The 22,733-nt window shown below is 40.6% G+C and overlaps 1 protein-coding gene across 4 annotated transcripts; it reads left to right on the top strand.

Moving 5' to 3' along the window:
• The first annotated feature begins 859 nt into the window (after nucleotides 1-859).
• On the top strand, nucleotides 860-17,325 carry pank4 (pantothenate kinase 4 (inactive)). 4 transcript variants are annotated; one of them, XM_039797910.1, is made up of 20 exons: nucleotides 860-1,021; nucleotides 1,467-1,549; nucleotides 1,765-1,973; nucleotides 2,566-2,749; nucleotides 4,061-4,153; nucleotides 4,280-4,433; nucleotides 5,620-5,801; nucleotides 6,566-6,647; nucleotides 7,305-7,405; nucleotides 7,702-7,707; nucleotides 9,445-9,600; nucleotides 10,215-10,327; nucleotides 11,186-11,273; nucleotides 11,562-11,713; nucleotides 13,742-13,797; nucleotides 13,921-13,970; nucleotides 14,300-14,404; nucleotides 14,485-14,585; nucleotides 15,365-15,433; nucleotides 15,661-17,325. In XM_039797910.1, the coding sequence occupies exons 1-20, from the start codon at nucleotides 898-900 to the stop codon at nucleotides 15,902-15,904; spliced, it is 2,352 nt and encodes a 783-aa protein (XP_039653844.1). In that variant the 5' UTR covers nucleotides 860-897; the 3' UTR covers nucleotides 15,905-17,325. The 4 variants fall into 4 exon arrangements, with proteins under 4 accessions (XP_039653844.1, XP_039653841.1, XP_039653845.1 ...); XM_039797907.1 differs by having other exon boundaries at nucleotides 4,280-4,454; XM_039797911.1 differs by lacking the exon at nucleotides 7,702-7,707.
• The last annotated feature ends 5,408 nt before the right edge of the window (nucleotides 17,326-22,733 follow it).

Raw genomic sequence — 22,733 nt, 5'->3', positions numbered from 1 at the left:
GGTGAAAACTTTTCTTTTCCAACTTGTCTCATAGTAGCCTATCACATAGGCCTGCTGTATCAGCTTGTTCCAACTTTTCATTGAAGCTTTATGACAAGTGAAATATTCAAACTCAAGACTTTATATTTTTGGTTGCACCATTCCATCATCAAATAGAAATATTGTACCCATCTTGTGCATCATTTACACAAATGTCCCCAAATTCAGACTGACATATTATTATTATTTTTTTTTTTGGAAACTTTGGGATCTTCACTAGAATTTAAAAGTATAGTTCTGTGGGTTTTTAACAAAGTGGGGATGCACAGCATACAAGTACTGACAACCTAAAAGCTGCTGCTTGTTAGGAGGTTAATGTTAATAGTCAAAATAACTCAGCTACAATAATACAATCTTATTTGAGAGAATTTGGCAGTGGCTACAGTAGTTGTTACCTGTAATTCATGTTTCAGAAGGCAAAACCTAAATAAGTGGTTCAGTAAAAAAATATTTTAAAATATTTTTTTAGTCTATAGCTGCCACACATTTAAAGAATTATTATGATCAAATTCACAACAATAACACTTAATAATCCATTATTTCATATCATATGTATAATACTTGTGACTTTTTCTGAGATGCAACGGTCATACCTCAAATAGCAGTAGTCTACTCCTTTTTAAATCATCTGTGATAGTTTTTAGTAGACGTGCAAACAACGTGCATTAAATGTTTCATCCTTGTCTTCAGATATAATGTGAAACAAGTTGTTAAATCAAAAGTGTTTGCTATGTTCATATATGTTCATGATAGTACTGAACTGTTTACAGGACAAAACACACACGCCTCACGCTGTACGTGGATGCTGATTGGACGACGAGGGGCACGCACGCACGTAGCGTCAAATCGTTGTCGACCATGGCGGAATTTGTTCGAGTTGACAGCAGCACAAGTGGTCATACCATGGATAAAAGCATTACTCTTCCGCCAGACGAAATATTCCGCAATTTGGAAAACGCAAAGCGATTCGCAATAGACATAGGTACCTGGGAATATGAAAGTTGTCTTTATTTCTTCAGCCTTTTTTTTGCGGGAACGTAGCTCATCTCCGCTATGCCGCAGCCTGATACTATAACAACACATGACTTTAAGTGAAAGTAAATAAGACCAAGCTAACGTTAATCCTCTTAAAGTCGTGTCTAATTTGAGTTTGTTTGACAGCAAGTCTGTTTGCCTTGACGATGAAAGTCTAATGAGGTTTCAAGCTGATCTTTTTTTCTGATAAAGCGGTTGTGTGCCAAACAAACCTGGCCAACTTTGACAAGTACCACAGCGTTGACGTTAGCTGCAAGCTAGCCTGTGTTCATGTTTTGTCGTCCCTGTTTAGCTAACGGTCCAGTTTCACAGTTCTTTACGCGATAGTTTCAATCTGTCTCACGGGTTTCTTATCGGACACGATCCATGCTGTTTTCCCATTGCTTGAACAGGTGGATCTCTCACAAAGCTTGCCTACTACTCAACTGTACAACACAAGGTGGCCAAAGTACGATCCTTCGACCACACTACAAAGGTAACTATCTGTTTTATCATCTGTTTCTGTAAAAGCTGTGGTGTCCTGGGTATAGTGCCACGTTTTCCTACATCCCACTAAGCCCAAACTGCATCGTAGCCTGCGTTTTCTCTATGTCAAAATACATAGCAGAGGAAATGCCAATAGCAGGATGTAATGACGTAACGTTATTCCACTTTTCTCCTCTGTGTTTCTGTCTAATTTGTGTCCCCCAGGAGGCTACCGGTGACAACCTCTATGAAATATCCGTGCAGGAAGAGGTCACTGCACGCCTGCACTTTATCAAGTTTGAAAATGCTTACATTGAAACATGCTTGGACTTCGTCAAAGACCACCTGGTCAACACGGAAACCAAAGTTATCAAAGCCACAGGTGGAGGGGCGCACAAGTTCAAAGAACTCATTGAGAGGAAACTCGGACTCAAGTGAGTACACAGACCGGCTGTGAATAAAGCCAAGAAACTGTTGTTATCACTGCATGTACAAACAGAAAGAGAGGCAAACATCTGCCATGATTACAGATGACTAAATTGGGCCCTCTGCCCTTGCTGATACTGATACCCTATTCACAGACAAAGCAATATCCTGTCCTCTACCTGTGAATCATAAGATTAGCTGGACTCTTTATTGGCTTGTAAACTGTGGCAGCTACTAACCAAACATCGTGAGATGGCAACCGAGCATCCATATGGCATTAGCATTTTTCCAGTAAAATGTTTCTCTTTTAATTCAGTTTAGAGAAAGAGGAACCAGGAATCAGCTTTTTGTATTTCTTTGACTGCTTATGTGGCTCTAGCACGCACACACACACACACACACACACACACACACACACATCTGCTCTGTCTAGAAAACTGTAAATGTCTGGTAGTATTGTAAAAACAAAGGAGATTCACTAAAACAATATACACATTATACTTAATGATTTACCAGATGCAGGACGAAAACAGTTAATCTTCTGCTCTGGCTGAGGATGATTTATTCTAATGGAGTCTTTTATGTGCTGCGTTGTGACAGAGTGGACAAAGAGGATGAGATGACCTGCCTCATCAAAGGATGTAACTTTGTGCTGAGGAACATACCCCACGAGGCTTTCGTGTACGCCAAGCATGCAGACTCAGAGTTCCGCTTCCAGACGACTCAACCAGACATCTTCCCTTACCTGCTTGTAAACATCGGCTCTGGGGTGTCCATAGTCAAGGTGATAACTGACGAATCACAGTTTTGTCACTTGTTCGCGAAAGGCAGTTTCCCTGCTTAACCAGTTAGTTGAGTAGAGCTGACACAAATAGTCAGTCAACTGGTTGGTCCAGTGACAGAAAATTAATCGGTAGTTATTTTGATAATACATTCAATGTTGAAGCAAAATTACCAATCACTCTCTGGTTTTCGCTTCTCCAATGTGATTTTCTTTTTTCTCTTTTTTTATTTATTTTTTTTATTTTTTTTACCATTTTACATATTAAACTGAATATCATCTGGTTTTAGACAAAGCAAGACGTATAAAGATGTCACCTTGAGCATTTTTACTTACCTTATCCTTTGACATTTTAAAGACCAAATGGTTAATCAAAAAAAGAGTCAGATTAATCTGTAATGAAAATAATTGTTAGTTTAAGCCCAAATCAAAAGCTAAAGCATATTCCTGCCTTTGTTACAATTGTATTAACAGTCTCAGGACTTTATTATTATTATTATTATAGAAAAGACCTTCAATAGAAACAAAGATAAATATGAGCCTCTTGAAAGCAGAGGTTGTTTTAACTGAAAGATTTTCAATAACTAACTAAGCCCAAACTTACCGATCAATTTGGAAATTTCAACAGTAGCTTCTGATACCAAAGGGACTTTGGTTGCTCATCACAGGTATATTTGTATCAACATAGATATTAGCCAATATTTAAAAGAAATGTCTTGAATACACTACCCCTAACATCCAAAATTCAGTATCAGTTTGGCAGTTTGTCCTTTTTATGTAGCTAGGTTATGGCACACACCATTTACATGAAATGGTCTAGGTTTGACGGTAAGTTATGTCTTTATCTACTGTACAGTACAGTAATTGTAAGAGCTAGTTAGTGCCCTTGGTATAAATAGGAACTAATCTTTGGTTCCTCGGGTGCAACCCGGAAGCACATACAGTTTTTTGACCACACACACACACACTACACAGACATACATACAAGCAGTGATTTGTCTGGAAACCCAACTAAGATCTCCTCTAAATAAATGGAACCAATGGTTTTAACGGCAAATAGGACTTTCATTGATCAAAAAGGTAAGAAGTGCGTCAATTACTCTACCCGTGGAACAGCACCTCAGGGGCTTAAAGCTTGGGCTTAGCCTCTTCAGTAGTGGATGTTAAAATGGCAGCCCTAGTAAAAGTACCTGGCTTTATTGTGCAGGTTTGGCTTTTCTAGATGACTAACCTTTGTATTAACCCATTTCTTTATCTCTCACTATATTTGATTCGTACAAAAGGCAATGTTCCATTCTCTCATCACTACAACAGGTTGAATCCGAGGACAAATTTGAGCGAATAGGAGGAAGCTCAATAGGTGGAGGGACGTTCTGGGGCCTTGGAGCCTTGCTCACCAAAACTAAGGTATCCTATATACGTTACTCTAGTTTAACTGTCTGACTGTAACAGTCATCCAGGAAAGGTTGGCTGCTCAGTGCAATATTTTGTTCCCTTAAGCCTCGTGAACTTTACCCTTTTTCTCTCCTGTAGAGATTTGACGAGTTGCTACAGTTGGCCTCAAAGGGGCAGCACACAAGTGTCGATATGCTCGTCAAAGATATCTACGGAGGATCTTATGGGTCTTTAGGCTTGACTGGAGATCTTATTGCAAGCAGTTTTGGAAAGTCTGCAACTGCTGACAAAGGTGACACATGGGAGGGACCAGGTGTGCACACATCCAGACAAAATACTCTGGTGCAAGACCAAAAATACTTAACTGCAGGGCGCAACAGAGGTCTGCACACTGTTAGACTCCAAATCAATTATTGATTTCTCTCAATTTCGATGAGGATCTTGTAGATTTAGGTTAGTGTAATGAAAGACTTTATAGGCACACTTGTGCAGTTCTTTCAATGAATTGGATCAAAACCTACTGTACATTAAAGCAGTACCACAACCATCTTTTTAGTATCAAAACACAACGTGGACTTGAAAAGTGGCTGTCAAAAGTTTGTAACTTCCTCATTTGCTTACTTTGGAAGGCCAGCAGCAACTGCAATCAGCGTCAATTCAATACTTGTAAAATATATTTAAATGGTCACCCAGTTTCACAGTGAAGAAAGGATCAACCTTTCCATTGAAACTCAAACCACTCCTGCACAAACCACATGTGGACGCTCAGAATATCGCAAACAGTCATACTGTAGTTCACCCAGTATATGGCAAAACACACTACTTCCATTTCAATCCTCACACGTCACTATTGGAACTCATTGTAACCTCTTAGAATCCACGCTGACTGAGACACTGCAGGCTACACACTTGATAATCAGAAGATGGAGTTTGGCTTCAAGTGCAAATGAAATAAAAGCCACAAAGTCTAATTCTGTTTTCTCTGTGATGACATCTTGGCAAGATAGACTTAATATTTTCCAGTTTTATTGCAAAATCGGTGTCGACTTGAACTGATGACCTCTCACCCAGTTCTGATACAGTTTTGTTCTCTCTCTTACTCAACAGAAATTCACAGCCTTTTGTTTGGTATTATCAAAGTATTACAAGGTATTATCTGCTGCAGTTATTGAGTAGTTTATACCGTTTCATTTTGAAAATGTGGAACAGGATTTAGATATTGATACCTAATCGTGGTAATGCTCATATGAGTTTGTTAATCAGAAGGATGTTAGTAAGACGCTTCCTAATTTGAATACTGAAAAAAGTTTTAACTACTGAAGGAGTTCTAAAGAATTGCTGCTGTTGTTTTGTCCATATATAACTGTCATTATTTAAATATTCAGATGTCAGTCTTTTAAAGCCTCTTTAAGCAGCTTTTCAGTTTTGTGATGTGGATATTGCCCGTATGTTTATATAACTCTGCTCTAAATTTGTAGAGTTCTCTAAAGAAGACATGGCCAAGAGCTTACTCCATATGATCAGCAACGACATCGGGCAGCTGGCCTGTCTGTATGCTAAACTCCACAACCTCTCCCGAGTGTACTTTGGAGGCTTCTTCATTAGAGGACACCCCGTCACCATGCACACAATCACTTACAGCATCAACTTCTTCACCAAGGCAAGGCCTCTTCCTCTGCTGACCTGAAAACAAACTAACCCTATTCAGTGTATCCCACTAGGTCCACCCCACAGCACCTGTTTAAAAAGAAAACGTGTCACTTTTAAAGCTTGTTCGCCTGTTGCTCCCGTTATTTTCATACAAGCAATGTAGCATTTTAAAGGCTAATTTTTAAGCGGAGTCAGGCGCGTTGCTCACCACACATAAAACACTACATTACATCACTTCCAGCAAACTTCACAGCGAACAATGAGGGCAAAACAGCATCACCGATCTGTTTTGACCGAATATTCTCTGGTCCATCTCAGCTAAAAAACACAATAACATTGAATTCACTACCGAGCCGTATTCGCGTCGTTCACTACCGAGCCTGTTTGTAACCGGTAGGCTAACATTACCGACAACGTTTCAGCTGATTTAGCAGTTTAGATAACACGACTGTCCTGCTGTTACCTAACTAACCACAGACATAATGAAAATAGGGGAAACACAATGGATATTTGGCATTATTTTTGGCATTGAAAAAAAGAAATTTTTTTCTGGCCTGTAGTGACTTGTACAATTATAGGGGAAACTATAGTTATTACATAGTGATGACAAAGTGTCTTGGTGCTTTTCGAGAGTTCCTAACAGTTGGTCTTTTTTTCTCAGTATCACTTTTTTTTTGTTATCACCTGAACTTGACAGTGTTTCGCTTACAACCCAGACTTTTTATGTCATTACCATTACCTTTTTTGTTGTTGTTGTTGTTGTTGTTGTTGTAGGGTGAAGTTCAGGCCTTGTTTCTAAGACATGAAGGCTATCTCGGAGCCATTGGAGCATTTCTTAAAGGAGCAGAGGAGGACAGTAAGGAAAAACCTACAAATGCACGTTATTGTCCTCAATTTGGCATCAACAGGGTTATTGTATATATTGATATACCTATACCTAACTATTAAGTTGAAAGATAAGAAGTGTGTGTGTGTGTGCGTGTGTGTTTATGTTTATATTTTAGAAAACGTATAGTTACTATACTTACTTTAATCATACAAATGCTTACTTTAATTGTTTCTAACTGCTCTTTAATGTTTTAATGAAAAGCACTTTGAATTGCCCTGTTGCTGAATTGTGCTATACAAATAAAGCTGCCTTGCCTTGCTAGATGTTTTCACTGACGTCAGGTCTGATTAAAATCTCTGGACTTCAGTTGTGAAACTACTGAACCTCCAATTTGTGTGTCTGTTTATCTTTCACACGAACACATAACTAACTCACGGCCATGGCAGAATATAGAAGGACTGATATAGGTAATTTTGCCAGAGCACAAGGACCAGTAACAGAATAAAGTTTGTATCGAAATAACTAACAAGATTTAATTGGAAATAAAAACAAAATTCCCTTTTAAATTCTGCTAGCTAGCTTGGCAAAAGTATTTTTTAAATACTAACCTTAAATAATAATAAAAATGCACCATAATTCAAATGTTATCCCATAGATATGTAATTGCATCTTGTACCCTTCTAGATCCAAACCAGTACAGTTGGGGTGAGAACTACGCGGGAAGCTCGGGCCTGATGAGCGTGTCTCCAGATATGAATCCCATGCAACGTGCACGTAGCGGAACAGTGAGTCGGCAGAGGAAGCAAAGAGCGATCAGATGCTAAGTCTTGAAGCTCGGTCGTGTACACCTCATGACCTATTTTCACTCTGCTGCTGGTTCATTGTTTTTTGTTTTATTTCACCCACCGTCTTCCATCAAATTCGGATGTTTTTGAACTTTATTTCCCATTTTACATTATTTATTGACACACCATCCCCACTATCCTCACTGAATCCATAGACATCCGACGTTCATCTTTGATAACCTTTCTTTTCATTTCCTCTCCACACACTCCTCTGTCTACCTAACCCTCTCCTTCAGTTTTCCGTAAGTACCTCCGTCGGCTATACTTGTGTGCTCTGGTGTGATGACACGTGGCTCCTGCTTACAGTGCCTTGTTCTCTAGCTGTAGACGCTTTAGTATTTAGACGTGTCCGACATTCACTTTGTTCACTTATGCGATGACAAGAGAGACCTGAGAGCAGCTTTCTTTTTAGCTAAGCTTTGATTTTGCCACTGTTTTGTCCTTTTACCTAATCCTATATTGGTCCTATATTATTCACTATAAGGTTTTGGTTTGGTTCACTATAAGGACGCCCATTAGCTGACGCCTAGACGGCCAGCTAGTCCTCCTGGGGTCCATCAACATTAAATCGGACAATATTAAAACATCTCATGACAAAAACAGGAAAAGAAAAGAAACATAGCAAACACTCACAAGTATACACAAAATATCAAGGGACAGAACCAGAAAAAGCCAAGAAAAAATTTAAAAAACAAAATTACATTACGCTATATTTACACAACACAGTGTTGGGAAAGTTCACTTTCTACATGAACTAGTTCAAAGTTCAGTTCAAAAATTTTAAAATTAACTAGTTCAGTTCATACTTCAAAATTTTGAACTAAGTTCACAGTTCCAAAAATGAACTAGTTCATAGTTATTTTTTTCCCATATGTTGCTGCGAGCTATTATTTTTCAAAATTATTGCCACAGCCCTTATAGAACCACAGACAGCAATTATTTTTAACACTGAAACTATGCGTCAGATTTCATCTTCATATCCAATCAGTTCAGTGTGCCGTTTCAGGTTTACTGTGGATGTGACTGAGGTGCGGATATTCTTTTTGAAAGCCGGCGGGCAAACTTTGCACAGAAATGTAAGATTTTTCCCATCCTCACCGACCTAAAACTCATACATAAAACTTGTTTTAAATGATCATACGAAGCCTCCATGCTGCTGTCGTCTCCTTGCTGCTTTTTGTTTTGATGACGCATGCGGCGGTGCGACGCTGGTGGCTGGTGTTGCCAGATTGGGTGGTTTTTTCCGCTACATATTACGGCCTGTTTACGGTGTGTTTTAGCCGGGTTTTCGCCTGGAAGGCTCTACAGAAATCTGGCACCCTACTGAACGAAGTTAAACTGAGAGAGCCTGTCGTTCACAGACACCAGAATGAACGAGTTCACAGTAACGTTCATCAGGCAGTAATACAGTACGTTCAGTTCACGTTCGCCCAAAATATGAACGAGTTCATGAACTATCGTTCAATGAACGCGTTCTGGCACAACACTGACACAACATGACACATGGGTTTAGAGCTAACATCTAGGTAGCTCACAAAGACAAAGTAAGAGAAGCAATATTTCTTACAACAAAAGAAAATAAGATCTAAAACCTCAAGATAGATGGTGGATAGAAAGATGGAAAAATAACTGTAATACCGGATGTTTCTGACCGCTGCTTTTTGATTCCTCTGTGTGACCCTTTGAGCATGGTGGTCTTCGTAGAGCATCAGGAGCTGTTAACGGCCGTTAACGTTCGCTGCCCTAGAGTCCCCTGTCACCACTCTGCCTCCCTTACTGCATCTTCCTCTGCATCTTTGTCGTTGTCTTCACAAAACATACTAACTAAGAGTGAAACCTTCCACAGCGTTGATAAGAAAAAGGAAAATATTATGGGAAATATGTCCTATAATAAAAGAGCGATAGCTGAAAGATTAAAGCAGTCTCAGTTAATGAACAAGAGAGACGCCATGTATCTTGTCCGTCTTTGTTGTGTCTAGTTTGACATGTTGGAGATGGACCGCCTGGAGGGGAAGCTGGTGAACCTGCCTCTGCTGCAGGACGCCTCATCTTACATCCCCGACACCGTGGACCTCACCGAGGACGCGCACGCCCGCGAATACTGGCTCTACTGCTTCGAAGAGGCCCTAGACGGGGTAGGACGGCGGTTCGTGTTGTGGAAAACAATAGCAGAGTCTGAAATTAAGACGCGCAATACAGACAATGTTGGTAGACCTTTTCTTGAAGGAGAAAATCTAGAAAAAGAAGAAAGAAAGCAACAACGATGAAAAAAAGAGAGATCAATTTCATAAAGCGATTGAGCAAGTTTATAACCTTTTTTAATCTGCAATGCAATTCGCTTGTGTGTGTCAAAACTGTAATCTCTGCCTCCTCCCAGGAATTTGTCTGTATGATTGTAAAACAGATGAACAAAATAATTGAAAAAAAAGAAGCTCTTTAAGAGATTGTTCTCCCACCAAAACTTTGCATTGACGATCGACAGCCTACAGTAGAGGTTTTTTCTATCAAGCTACATTGTATTTGCACCATAAAGACAAAAACACGGTCGCCTCATCTATATTTAGCCAGTTATCCACGACAATGTTAAGCCAAAAATAATCCCAGAGATGCACGGTACATTTGGTGCACGCAGGTCAGTTTCTCATACGAGATGAATTGGTTTAGATTTTGTCATTATATTTCCCACTCTGTCTTTGTGCTCAGCAGAGGTTGTGAACACGGCTGATTATACATTTCATTGTTCTTGCAGGTGGTCAAGAGAGCTGTAGCGAGCCAGCCCGACATGCCGGAGGCAGCCGAGCGAGCCGAGAAGTTCCGCCAGAAATACAGACACAAGCTTCAGACCCTCCGCCACCAGCCTTTGTAAGGGAACTGTTTTTTTTTTGTTTTTTTTTTTCATTTTTGCATGCAAGTCCTATCTGTTTGACCCAGGGGTTGCTTTGAGTAGACTAAACCTCAAGCCTTTTCTTCAACGTCTGCGTTAGTTACATGTCTTCATACCTGCTGTAACTGCCCACGTGCTTCGTCAACGAAAAAGGGAAAATCTTGATGTTAAATCTGTTTACTTGTTTCAGGTTTTTAGGAGTCAGGGGAACATAAGAATTAGGGGTGTAATGATACATCAATCTGGATCGATATATCGATTCAAAGATCAACGATGCACTATCATCGATGCAAAGTCAAAACATTGCTACATATCGTCATCTTTAAGATGTACCTTTTATTTTGAAATCCCCATGGCAATAATTTTAAAGGTCATCAAGGGATTAAAAAACATTTGCATGAGAAATGTGGCACTTTGTAGCGAACAGCAGGAGCTTTATTTCTGTTCTTTTTATTAAAAAGAACCGATTGTTTTCATTTAAGTGTCTGGAAGAGCTCAGTTACAAAAATTGCAGACTCAAATTTGAGTTGCTTTTGTAAGTTGATATAAATGTAACTGATTGTGTTGAGCGGGCTCATGATATCGTCTTATAACGATCGCAGGCCCCTGAATTGAGTCTCATGGGAATCGTATCGTGGCGGACTTTGTGACATCAGCAAATATCGCATTGTTGGGCAAAGAATCAATTTAATATGGTATCGTAATTAAACTTGGGATTTACACCCCTAATAATTATGTGTCCGTGGTATTAGTTCTGTCAATGATTTATCGCCCCAGCCCCGTTGTGTGAATGTTTTTCTCTCTGGCTAACGTAGAGTGCTTCTCTTCTCACCTAGTGCTTATGGATCCCTCACTGTCAGAAGTCTGTTAGACACGAGGGAACACTGTTTAAACGAGTTCAACTTTCCTGATCCCTACTCTAAGGTCTGAGTGAAATCTATCAACCTTTTTGTTGGTTTTCTTTGTGTGTGCTACACAGCTGCTTTTGCCCTCACTGATCCGGTGATGTTTTCTTACAGTGTCATGGTATCACATAGACCATTTATTTCCACCTCCTACTGTAAATTGGGCTTAGCATATAGGCACTTTTTTTTAAATTTTTTTTTATACATTCTTAAAATGTCATTTTCTCACATCTCTGAATGCTTCGGATTACCAATCCTTTTATTCCCCCGTTCAAACAAAGTGTTCCCCATCTCTGTTCTCTCGTAGATTAAACAGAGGGAGAATGACATGGCTCTCAAGTACTACCAGAAGGCAGTGAAGTGCCTGGACGAGTTGAGCTGGGAGGAGAGACAGTTCGCCCTGGTCAGGGGCGTCCTGGCTGGGAATGTCTTTGACTGGGGAGCCAAGGCCGTGTCCGAGTGAGTGGAGTTAATGGATGTTATATATCCTTGTGAGCAGCCTGGTTGACTGTTTGCTCTGTTCTGCCGGAGTGTGGGTGGTGGGAGACGCTCCGCTTTCACGTCTTGTAGTTTCCATACAGTTTTTGAAAAGGGAGTTTTTCACCGCTGCGGTAGTGTGTTTGGCAGTGTTACATTGTTTTTGAAAAGTTATCCAGACTGTAAACGGTCAGCAGCATGGATTGAAAGTAAACAGAATTTTTTTTTTTTTAAATCAATGAAAGTGCTGCTTACTATCCATCCCGACAAAGAATGTAACTGCATCCCAGTTCTGTTGCCAGGCAATCACAATAATCTTGTCTTAAAAGAACATGCCGACTTATTGGGACTTCAGCTTATTCACCGTAACCCCCAGAGTTAGATAAATCCATACATACCCTTCTCATGATGGCTGTCTGATGGCCCCAGCGATAGCAGCCCATCACAGAACATGCAGGTGACTGGTTCCAACAATCCTACTGCTCCGAATAAGTGACAAAATAATGCCAACATTTTCCTATTTACATATTGTGATTTGTATAGTCACAGCGTGTACAAAAAACAACGTAACATGAGACACAGCCGTCTTCTAACCGTAAACAAACCGGGAACTATATTCTCAGAAGGCGAAGCTCTGCTACTTCTGCTACTTGGGCGTAGTGATTTGCTTTGCAGCAAGCCTGTCTGAGAATATAGTTACCGTATTTTCCGCACTATAAGGCGCACTTAAAAGCCTTTAATTTTCTCAAAAAACGACAGTGCGCCTTATAATCCGGAGCGCCTTATATATGGATCAACCTCTCGGATCACTGCCCCGTTGACGGGACACTGCGTCGCTGTAACCTCGATAAAACTTCCACTCATTCGCGTTTTTATAACTTTAAAGCATTAAATATTCAAAATATACAGCCATGCGACACACCAATTGAAAGCTTAGCCTCTAATGATTAATTTAAGCCCACATACAAAGCATACAATGATTTATAGCAGTTACACAACTGTTACAAAGTAAACAATTTACAATAAAACAATTCAGCCATAATCTGCGCAGGTGTCGAGAGTGCATCCATACCTGATTTCGTTGTCCTTTCAGCAACAAAGTGGTATTTTGGCCAAAACTTGATTTTCATAAATCCACAAGAGTCCAAGGAAATGTAATATCCAAGCTTTATATTCCAAAACGATCTGTTCGATCACAATGTTGAAGTTTCTGGCCAAATCACAACGGAAAAACGCGTTTTCCATCGCCGCTAGCTTCTCTGCCCAGCTTGCTACATGATCGATGTGGGCGTCATCGTATTCCCTAGCTTCTAAGCTTTCGATTGGTAGCTCATATTAGCCAATCCGTTCAGGTTTGCCTCTGATATGGCCAATGGAAGCGGACAAGCCGATGACAACATGTCAGGGACCACATTGAGACGATCGCCATTTTCTCGGACCACTTAGATTTAAATGCTATAAGGAGGGAGTGAACGGAGTTGTCAGAACGCTTCATAAAGTTTGACTTTATCTGACGGTTTTGTTGACATTCCCTTTAGCACAGCTCCATCTAGTGGATGCATAACGCAACCCCAGTCAAACGTTTGACTGCAGTATCTTCTATTCTATGCGCCTTATAATCCGGTGCCCCCTATATATGAAAAAAGTTCTAAAATAGGCCATTCATTGAAGGTGCGCCTTATAATCCGGTGCGCCTTATAGTGTGGAAAATACGGTATATGTATGTATGGATTTATCTAACTCTGGGGGTTACTGTGAATAAGCTGAAGTCCCAATAAGTCGGCGTGTTCTTTTAACCCTAACCCTGCTATTGTTGACCACAACTACCCGTCTCTTTAAGAAATGAATTGATAAGGGTTGATTTGAGATGGCTGGTAAATATATATAAAAATATTTTTGTTTCAATCTCAATGTTTGGAAAGTTCGGTGTTGTGATTTTTATTTTTTTTTTTACACTGTGATCCAAATTCCTGTCTGACCTTGTGCATTTTCTGTTTTGATATCATGCAGCGTCCTCGAATCTGATCCTGAGTTTGGATTTGAGCAGGCTAAACGACAATTGGAAGGTATCAGAGTATCTTTATGTTGTTGAACCATTTGACTCCAGATAAAATTGTGGGACAGTTCTGCAAAGAGGTAGGCCTTAAGACTGATTTTTTTTTAAATTGTATTTCTTTTTTTCTCCACAGAGCGGCCGTGGCTTGTCGATTCCTATGACCAGTGGTTTGAGAGACTAAAGGTCAGGCTCTTTCCCTTCTTTCTCTGTCAGAGCCAAGTTATTTATTGAAGCATTATTGGCGGGGGGGAGAGGTTCGAGGTTTTACCAAAAGCACTTTGACGGTACCACACGCTGTGTAGCACGGAAACAAACCCATAACTCAGACACGGTCGGCGCCGGGCACAGGCACGTTTTGATTAAGCACAAAGAGAAAACACAGATAACAGCCGTTTAGTGCTCCGTAACATTTCCTGTACTTGTGATAGTGTGTGTCTGTATTGTGCACTTGTGATGATTAGTGCTCGAATACAATCCATCCTGTTTTTTTTTTGTTTTTTTTTCTCTTGCAGGGTCCTCCTCATAAGTGTGCCATGTTTTTCGTAGATAATAGTGGAGTAGACATCATTCTAGGGGTGATGCCTTTTGTCAGAGAGCTTCTCTCCAGAGGAACAGAGGTAAGGAACTCTTAACAATTTCCAAAAAATTATATATTTGATAAAACGCTAATCCAACTCTTCTCTCCGTCCAACCTCAGGTTGTTTTGGCCAGCAACTCCGGTCCGGCTTTAAATGACGTAACGAACGGTGAACTGCAGATATTGACCGAGAGCATCGCTGCTATGGATCCAGTGATTCAGTGAGTATTTATGAGCGTTTTTAAAAACCGATAGGAAAAGTAAAAAAAAATAAAAAAAAAATACAAAATATAAACCTCAGCTAATCCTCACACCAACTGACACTACTTATTTTAAGACATAACATTTTAATATCTTTCCTTGGCAGCTTCTAACGGGCCGGCTTCATTGCATGTGTAACGTATGCAGAGCGGATGCTCTAACACTACGCTTCCACTATAGTCAATGAAACTGGCGACCCCAGACACGAGAGCAGCGCGTTAGAGTTCCGCTCTACAAGCGTAAAAATAGGACTGTCTTCTATTTATATTTTTTACGCGAGGTGTGTGCGGCCCTTTTTACCCAGAAATGGATGATACAGTGTCTGTATGCCTTTTAAATTAAACTAGCAATATACAAAAAACTACTTAATGACTGTCAATGAGCGTATTGGCAGTTTTGTTTTGAGAGTTTCTGTTTTTATTTCTCGTTTCCCTCACCTGCGTCCTCTGACAACAGCGGTCAGTAGATTGATGTTTCCAAAAACGGAAGAAACAACAACCGTCCCAAAGCAAAAGCTCAGCGTCTCGCCTGTGACTCGCACAATCCTACGCCGTTAGTGCACAGAAGGTGTAGCTAGTTAAAAAAAAGAAAACGATACATTCCGCAGCACAAATACGCTGCGCGCTCCGTCCGCATACGTTACGCGTAAGCCAAAAGCCAAAGGTTAAGACATAATGTTCTGTCTGATTTCACACCTGAAAAGCTTTTTAAAACAAGTGAGCTGTGGTTTGTTGTGTAGGGCCGGTCTGAGGGAGGACAGGCTGACGTTGGTCCAGAGTGGTTCCAGTTCACCCTGCCTGGATCTGAGGTTGGTTCTTTGACATTTTTTTTTTTAAAGGGAGTACTAATAAGCCTGTGAAATACCTAGAATTAGACTTTCCTGCTGTGGTAGATGCAATGTATTACCCCTTAGTGGGAGGGTAGACTTTGGGCTGCACATCTCTACTTTTAAAAGCCAGAACTGCGAGCACCTTGTGGAGAGTTCATTAGATAAACTGTATTAGTGCGGCAAAAATGTTTTGATTCTCTGCCTAGTCGTCTAGACAAAGTGCTGGCGATGGTGGTGCGGGAGCGAAAAACCGACCTGGTGATCATCGAGGGAATGGGCCGAGCCATTCACACCAACTACTACGCCATGCTCCGCTGCGAGAGCCTCAAGATGGCCGTCATCAAGAACTCGTGGCTGGCCGACCGCCTGGGAGGAAAGCTGTTCAGCGTGGTCTTCAAGTACGAGGTACCGGCTCCCAGCCAACACTCTGCAGCTCTGACGCCCTCATGAGAGCGCCGGAGGCTCGCGCTTGAGCAGGACAGAACGCCGAAGTCGTTGAGCTCTGAATGTCAGGATGATGGCCGTATACTGTCGCTAAGTGAATGGCTGATATATAAAGCTGGTTTAAAAAAAAAAAAAAAAAGCGAGAAGAGTTTTAAAGGTGGTCATCGACAGGGAGCTTTTACATTTCATTTTAAAACGTTGTTGATTTTAGTTCCTGTTTCATCAACATGATTGCTTTTTTTTTTGCAGGTTGTCCAATATCCTGTACAATCACTTAGTTTGCTACTATCATTACTGCCTATTGATCTCATTCAGCATCTGGAGCATGTCTTCATGTGAAGTCATCACTGGCTGTGTTAGGTCGACTTTAACTGCCTGTTATGACGGATGAGATCTTCAGCTTGTAGAAAAATCAATTTAGCATCTGGACATGCTACCAACACAACACTGTGCACCCATATGGACGAATGCCATTCTTTGCCTGGTGTGTGTTAGGAAAAAAAAAAAAGAGAGAGAGAGAGAGAGAGAGAGAGAGACGCAGGAGTAATTACAGCTTTCAGCAGTAACACTTTCTACATAAAGTGTGTTTAATGTGCCTTGAGGCCAATGTGATAAAAGCAACATTCACTCAGACTGCGTAAAATACCACACAAATATCGACTTTTGTTTCCCAGCAACCTAACGCCATAGACTAGGAAGAGGCTCCTGTTTTTCTTTTATTAATGCCAGGGAATGAATTGAGATTAAGAAATTAATCATTGTCACTGTCACGTGTGTAGCTGTTAAGGTGGCATCAGGGAAAATGTTTCAGCAGGAGAAGCAGCACTCGGTCACAAAGAGATTTGGTCGTGTTCCTCCACAAGGTGGCAGTATTCTACTGCAATGTTTTTTTTCTTCTTCTTTTTAATGATTTCTCAAATCTTTCCCAAGGTGCTTGGTGTCAAAACTAACACTACATATTTCAGGTTAAATATTCTAACTGTCTCGGATTAAAGCGTTCCATTTTGTCACGGAATTACTGTAATTAGCTGGCATGTACAAGTGCAAACTGTAGTCAGAAATGCAACTGTTTGAAGGCAATAATACTGCAGCACCTAGCTGTAACGATCATCAAACACTGCGCGATTGTGATGTGGCCGACTGTATTGGTGAGTTCAGCGTAAAAATCTGAATTTAAGGCAGTATGTGATTTTTAAAAGCCTTTGTGAAAATGTTTCCCAAAGTGAGAGTTGCTGGACACAAGGACTCACATTACAATATTGTATTTGTCATATGTACTTAAATGTGATATACGTGTGTGTGTGTGTGTGTGTGTGTGTTTATATATAAAACAAATTTCCATCACTTCAGTTAAACACACCAAGCACAACTGTGTGTATTATTCTCCTGACAATCAATTTTATTTGAATTAAATGTTGAAAAACGTTTTTGTGTGTTTTGTGTGTGTGTGTGTGTGTGTGTGTGTGTGTGTGTGTGTGTGTGTGTGTGTGTGTGTGTGTGTGTGTGTGTGTGTGTGTGTGTGTGTGTGTGTGTGTGTGTGTGTGTGTGTGTGTGTGTGTGTGTGTGTGTGTGTGTGTGTGTGTGTGTGTGTGTGTGTGTGTGTGTGTGTGTGTGTGTGTGTGTGTGTGTGTGTGTGTGTGTGTGTGTGTGTGTGTGTGTGGTGGGGAGGGAGGTATTTCTTAGCATGTGTCGGGGGAGCTTGCAGCCGTGTAGAGGAATAGGGAGAGTTGAAAGTTGTCCCATATTAAAAAATAAATACAAAAATAAACCAACCTGCCCCTGGCAGTAAAAAAAGCTCAACACCCTGGTATGTGGCGGCTGATGCCTGCTGGGGAGCTGTGGGCTGATAATGCATGAGGAGGCCTGGCAGGGGGTCCTGCTGCTTTTCCTCTCTCTTCTTTATCCCTCTGACTGCCAACACACACACCCCAGTTCTGCAAGACACCCAGGTGCTGTGGGTTTAGTGACATCTATGTGTAATGTATGTAGGCTCTGAGCTGGTTTTACGTTTTTTGTTTTTTTTCTTACTGTAAAATATCCTATTTGGACAGGAATGTTTCTGTCCAGCATCAGTACACTAAAGACATTTTATGAGGCGATGCCCCCCTCCCCTTCCTACATGGGAGCATGACAACCACACTAAAGAGTCCATCGTTTTTAGTGACATTTTGAAGGTGAACCAGAACTCTCAGGTGCTGCACATGAACTTCACACCCACACTGACAACTCCAGCAAAAATACTTTCCCTTTCAATGCACCGAGCACGTGACCAGGCATACAGTTACAGTTTGAATAGACTTGTCTCTGCAGCTGCAGCGGGACAAACTATAACTTTCCAATTACAGCAGGCAAATCTCATAAAACTCTTGATACCAACAGGCCCTGAGAAAACAGTGCAGCATTGACTGTAACTGTTTGCATAACACTAATTACTGTAGTTACAGTAAACAATGATTTCAAAAGGTGTTTTTTTTTTTTTCTTTTTCTTTTCTCAAGCTCTGAATCCAACCCACTGTAGCTGAACCTTTTGTGGATTCTAAGTAACAATAAAATCAATTTGATTGGTCCTGTGATCTGAAACGTACAACACGCTACTTTGTGTATCACTACTTTTTAGATACATAAAAGTTCCCCTTGGGTCTCCTGGGTAATTTGTAGTAACTTTTTCCTTACCAATATTATTTGCAAGGGATTTACTCAAGTTAATGTGGTGGAAGGATGGAGCTCTCAGTACTGTACTGGGCCTGCAACATATCCTCATACAAAGGTCCGTATGATATCTTACTGGGGCATTCAAAAAAATGTCCGGTATCAGAGTTCTAAAACACTCAAATGGCCTTCAATAGGACACATTCCTCTGGCTCTTCCTGTAATATATGTTGCGGTGGTTCCCAAAATGTTTTCTCTGACGTACTAAATGTTATTAAACTTTTATAAAAATGGATAATGTTACAATTATGCAAGACACAACCAACCAGTTGTTGGTCTTTTTACTCTCTTCTTTAATCTCTTTCTATACTTCTCTGATGGCTTTCATTAGTTTTAATGCACTCTCAATTACAGCAGACGTTACGCCTCACACCAGTTTGTAATCCTGTTGGTGTGTTTATTTTCCTCTAAAACGTAAAGGTAGTTTGGATGTTTTGAAGTGGAGTTGTATGAGGTACTTATCTATAGTATATGGCGGTTGGCATGCCCCCCCAGTTTCAGAGCAGCAGGCAGGAGTTCCGACATAGACGTCAAGCAATGTACCGCTGTGGATGGGGCGGCAGCTTAAACATATTTTAGCCACCTAACAAAATCAATATCATTTTAAGTGTATGCTGTATTAGGTGTTTTCACAGCTTTACCTTGCCATCAGACAGCTCAGTTTAAAGGAGAAATCTGGCGCAAAATGAACCTAGGGGTTAATAACTAGGGTTGGGCATTCGAGAACCGATTCCTACTTGGAATCGTTTAAAAAAATTATGATTCCAGTGGAATCGTTTCTTTATTGGAATCGTTTGGCGGATTTGGTTTCAAATCTGATCATGGATTCCAAATTTTACATGAGCAAGTTTTGGTTTCCGTAGCGGCCAGGCGCTTGTTGTGTTGCAGCCATGGAGCACAGTAAGCGGCGCTCTGGTGTGGCTTTATTTTACGTTGATAAAGCCCCGTCAAACTGCAAACCACCACCGAATCAAAATAAAACTTTCCTCTTATTTGTGAAATAAGCATGTGAGCCGTTCCAACTCCACCCCTCAAAGAATCAGAATCGAGACTCGATAAGAACCGGAATCGAAAGGAAGAATCGGAATCGTTAAAATCCAAACGATGCCCAACCCTATTAATTAACACATGATTACCGAGTCGACCGTTTTCTGGGATATGTTTTCAAGCTAATCGAATGTGACCAGTTTTAGCCCAAACCGCTAATTAGTTTATAACGCTAGTCGTCGGGGAACCAGTAAACGGTAACATAGCTCAAGCTCGGCGTTCGTCGTTCGACTGGTCGCGACCGCTTTCCCAAGATGGCGCCCGCGTGTGTTGTGTTTTGAGTAGCGATGCTGTGGTGATGTGTGAAGAGGAAATCCGCTTGACACTGTACTTGATCATAAAGGTCTTATTACATCAAGTTTCCAGCATCAGTGACGGGTCCTGCAGAACCCGGAGAGACAAAGCCAATATGCACTCTGTCATGCTGCAGCAAGAACATGGTTTATAAGGGGTACGTTTAGGTAACATGTTAGATAAAGGAAACAGTTGTGAGTTGGCAAGTAAAGGTCTGAGTCCTTTTGAGGTCAGAGTCTCTTTGGGGAGGGGTGGGGCGGGGCTCCAACACTACTCATAAAATCATTGATCTCACTCAGTCACCTAATCACAGAATCAAATAGGACATCGCTCTGCTGAGAGGAAAATCATTGAACTTACATCCCTAACACAGTGCTCATGATTTTTCTCAGCATATTTGAGCTTTATACAGACTTTAACCTTATAGGGCCAGATACCACACGTGTATACGTGAACGGTATTGTCTTTATAAACTTCTTTTTCTTTTTAATAAACTGTCTGTACACTTACAAAGTTCTCAACGCTTCGGTTTACATGTGGGGACTCTCATTATGCTACCGTGGAAGTGTGGTGCTATTTTGAGCCTCGTTAGTGGTATGGAAATAGCGGTTTGGGCTAAAACTGGTCACATTCAATTAGCATGAAAACATATCCCAGATAGGCCTACCTGCGTTACCTGCAGCTACAGTTCATACCTGGCGGTGCTGCAGAATCCCAAACTTGTGAGAATACGTAGGTTTTGATCCCTGTGCCACTGACACCGACTCCCATCATTATCTCTGAAAAAGGCTTTTTCACTCCCACAGGAGGCCCACAGGAGCAACAGGGGGTCCATTCAAATGCCATGAGCTCTTGAGCTCTTGAACGGGCTCAAATTTGCCTGAAGCAGACTGCGAGCATGAAGCAATATGAGGAAATCTCCACTTGAAATTTTTGTAATGTGTTTTTAAGTACCAAGAATAGTCACTGCAGCATCGTCGGCGTACAAACGTCTTTACCCAGTAAACATAATATAAATACATAGATAAATGAACAGTGGAGGAAGAAATATTCAGATCCTTTACTTAAGTAAATGTACTAAAACGACCCTGTAAAAATTACTCCGTTACAAGTAAAAGTCCTGCATTGAAATCTTATGTAAAAGTATGTATCATCAGAAAAATGTACTTAAATTGTTAAAAGTAAAAGTCACCAATGCAGAAAAATCCTCACAATTTAGAAACTGGAAACAGTCCAAACAGATTAATGGTCTAATCATTACAGCTGTACCTGATGGCCTGTATACTGTTGGGTAGTTTAATTCATAATAAAACATTGTATTTTATAAACTACATGTGTTTTGTGTGCAAAAAAAAAAAGAACTTGTTAAGTACCTAGTAACTAAAGCTGTCAGATGAATGTAGTGGGGTAAAAAGTACACTATTTCTCTCTGAAATGTAGCGGAGTAGAAGTAGAGAGTGGCATGAAAAGAAAAGACACAGGTAAAGTACAAGTATCTCAAATTTGTACTTAAGTACAGCGCTACATTCCACCACTGTAAATAAACATGAATTATACGTATGTCACAGATTCAAATAAACCCACAGTGTGCATGTTTTATACACAGGACATACATGAATTCACTCATTAAGATGATTGAGCACTCCATACGCATTTCTAAAGGCATTTTAAACGTTAGTCTGTTATCGTCCTTCAGCAGACCCTGTCCCTGTGTGTTACACTCACGCTTCACTAAGTGGCTTGTCAGCATTGTTTGTTGTCGGACCAAATGAGTATAAAGCTTGTTTCGTTGGGTTCAATAATGCTAACAAGCATTTTCTTTTCAAACAAGATGAGAGACTGAAATTTTAAATGTCAACCAATTCCCTCAAGTCATTTGTACGCGCTCGTTCTCCAAATACAACGGCATTAAATCTGTCGACACACAACAGGCTTCTATAGTGGAGATTTACAATTAGTCTCGCTGGGCAAGCTCTGCAGTCAAGTGACTTGACCATGAGAAATGGAGCTACAGGGTTTCACTGCAGAGAGGGCCATCCACCAAACCAAACTCACTCCTGAATGTTCCTGAAGTTGTTGATGCAGGTGTCTAGGGGCTATTTCTCTATTTTAATAGATTCACATTGTGGAAAAAAAACACCAGGTCACGTTTATTTTTTTCCCTCAAACAACTCAAGATGTATGTTCTCCACTGACGCCTAAAGCTGTCGGTAGCTGCACCCTTCGGTCACACGGACAAATGACGTGCGTCATTCCTCGAACCCGTACTGCGTTTGGCGAAAGTGCTTTTAAAGATTTTGCTCCGTCGTCTTGGTGTGAGCTACAAAGTCACCTTAAATCTAGATTATTTTATTAGCATGGAAGATTTAAAAAAAAAAAAATAGGATAAAGGACTTCCTGACCACCGAATGCACATGTCCTGTTACATAATTCAGATTTCCTTAGTGTTTAATGTCATCTTTTCTGTTTCTGTTTGTTACTATACGTTGAGACTTTGATGCTGCTGCCTTGGCCAGGACTCCCATGTAAAAGAGATTCTAAATCTCAATGGGATTATTTAAATAAAGGTTAAATAAATGATAAAAAAAAAAAAAAAGATTGAAGTAGAGTTTAGAAAAGAAAACCTTTCAGTTGTGGTCTGTCATACACTGCATGGCCAAAAGTATGTGGACACCCAAGCGTTACACATATGTGATTGTGGAACATCTCTTTTCCAAAACTATGGGCATTAAGCGACTGCTATAACAGCCTCCAGTCCTCGGGGGAAGGTGTTCCACCAGATCTC

The sequence above is a fragment of the Perca fluviatilis genome, chromosome 4 (assembly GCF_010015445.1).
Source record: "Perca fluviatilis chromosome 4, GENO_Pfluv_1.0, whole genome shotgun sequence".
Taxonomy (NCBI): domain Eukaryota; kingdom Metazoa; phylum Chordata; class Actinopteri; order Perciformes; family Percidae; genus Perca; species Perca fluviatilis.
Note: the sequence above shows the minus strand (reverse complement) of the source record. Positions and strands in the feature narration are given on the sequence as shown.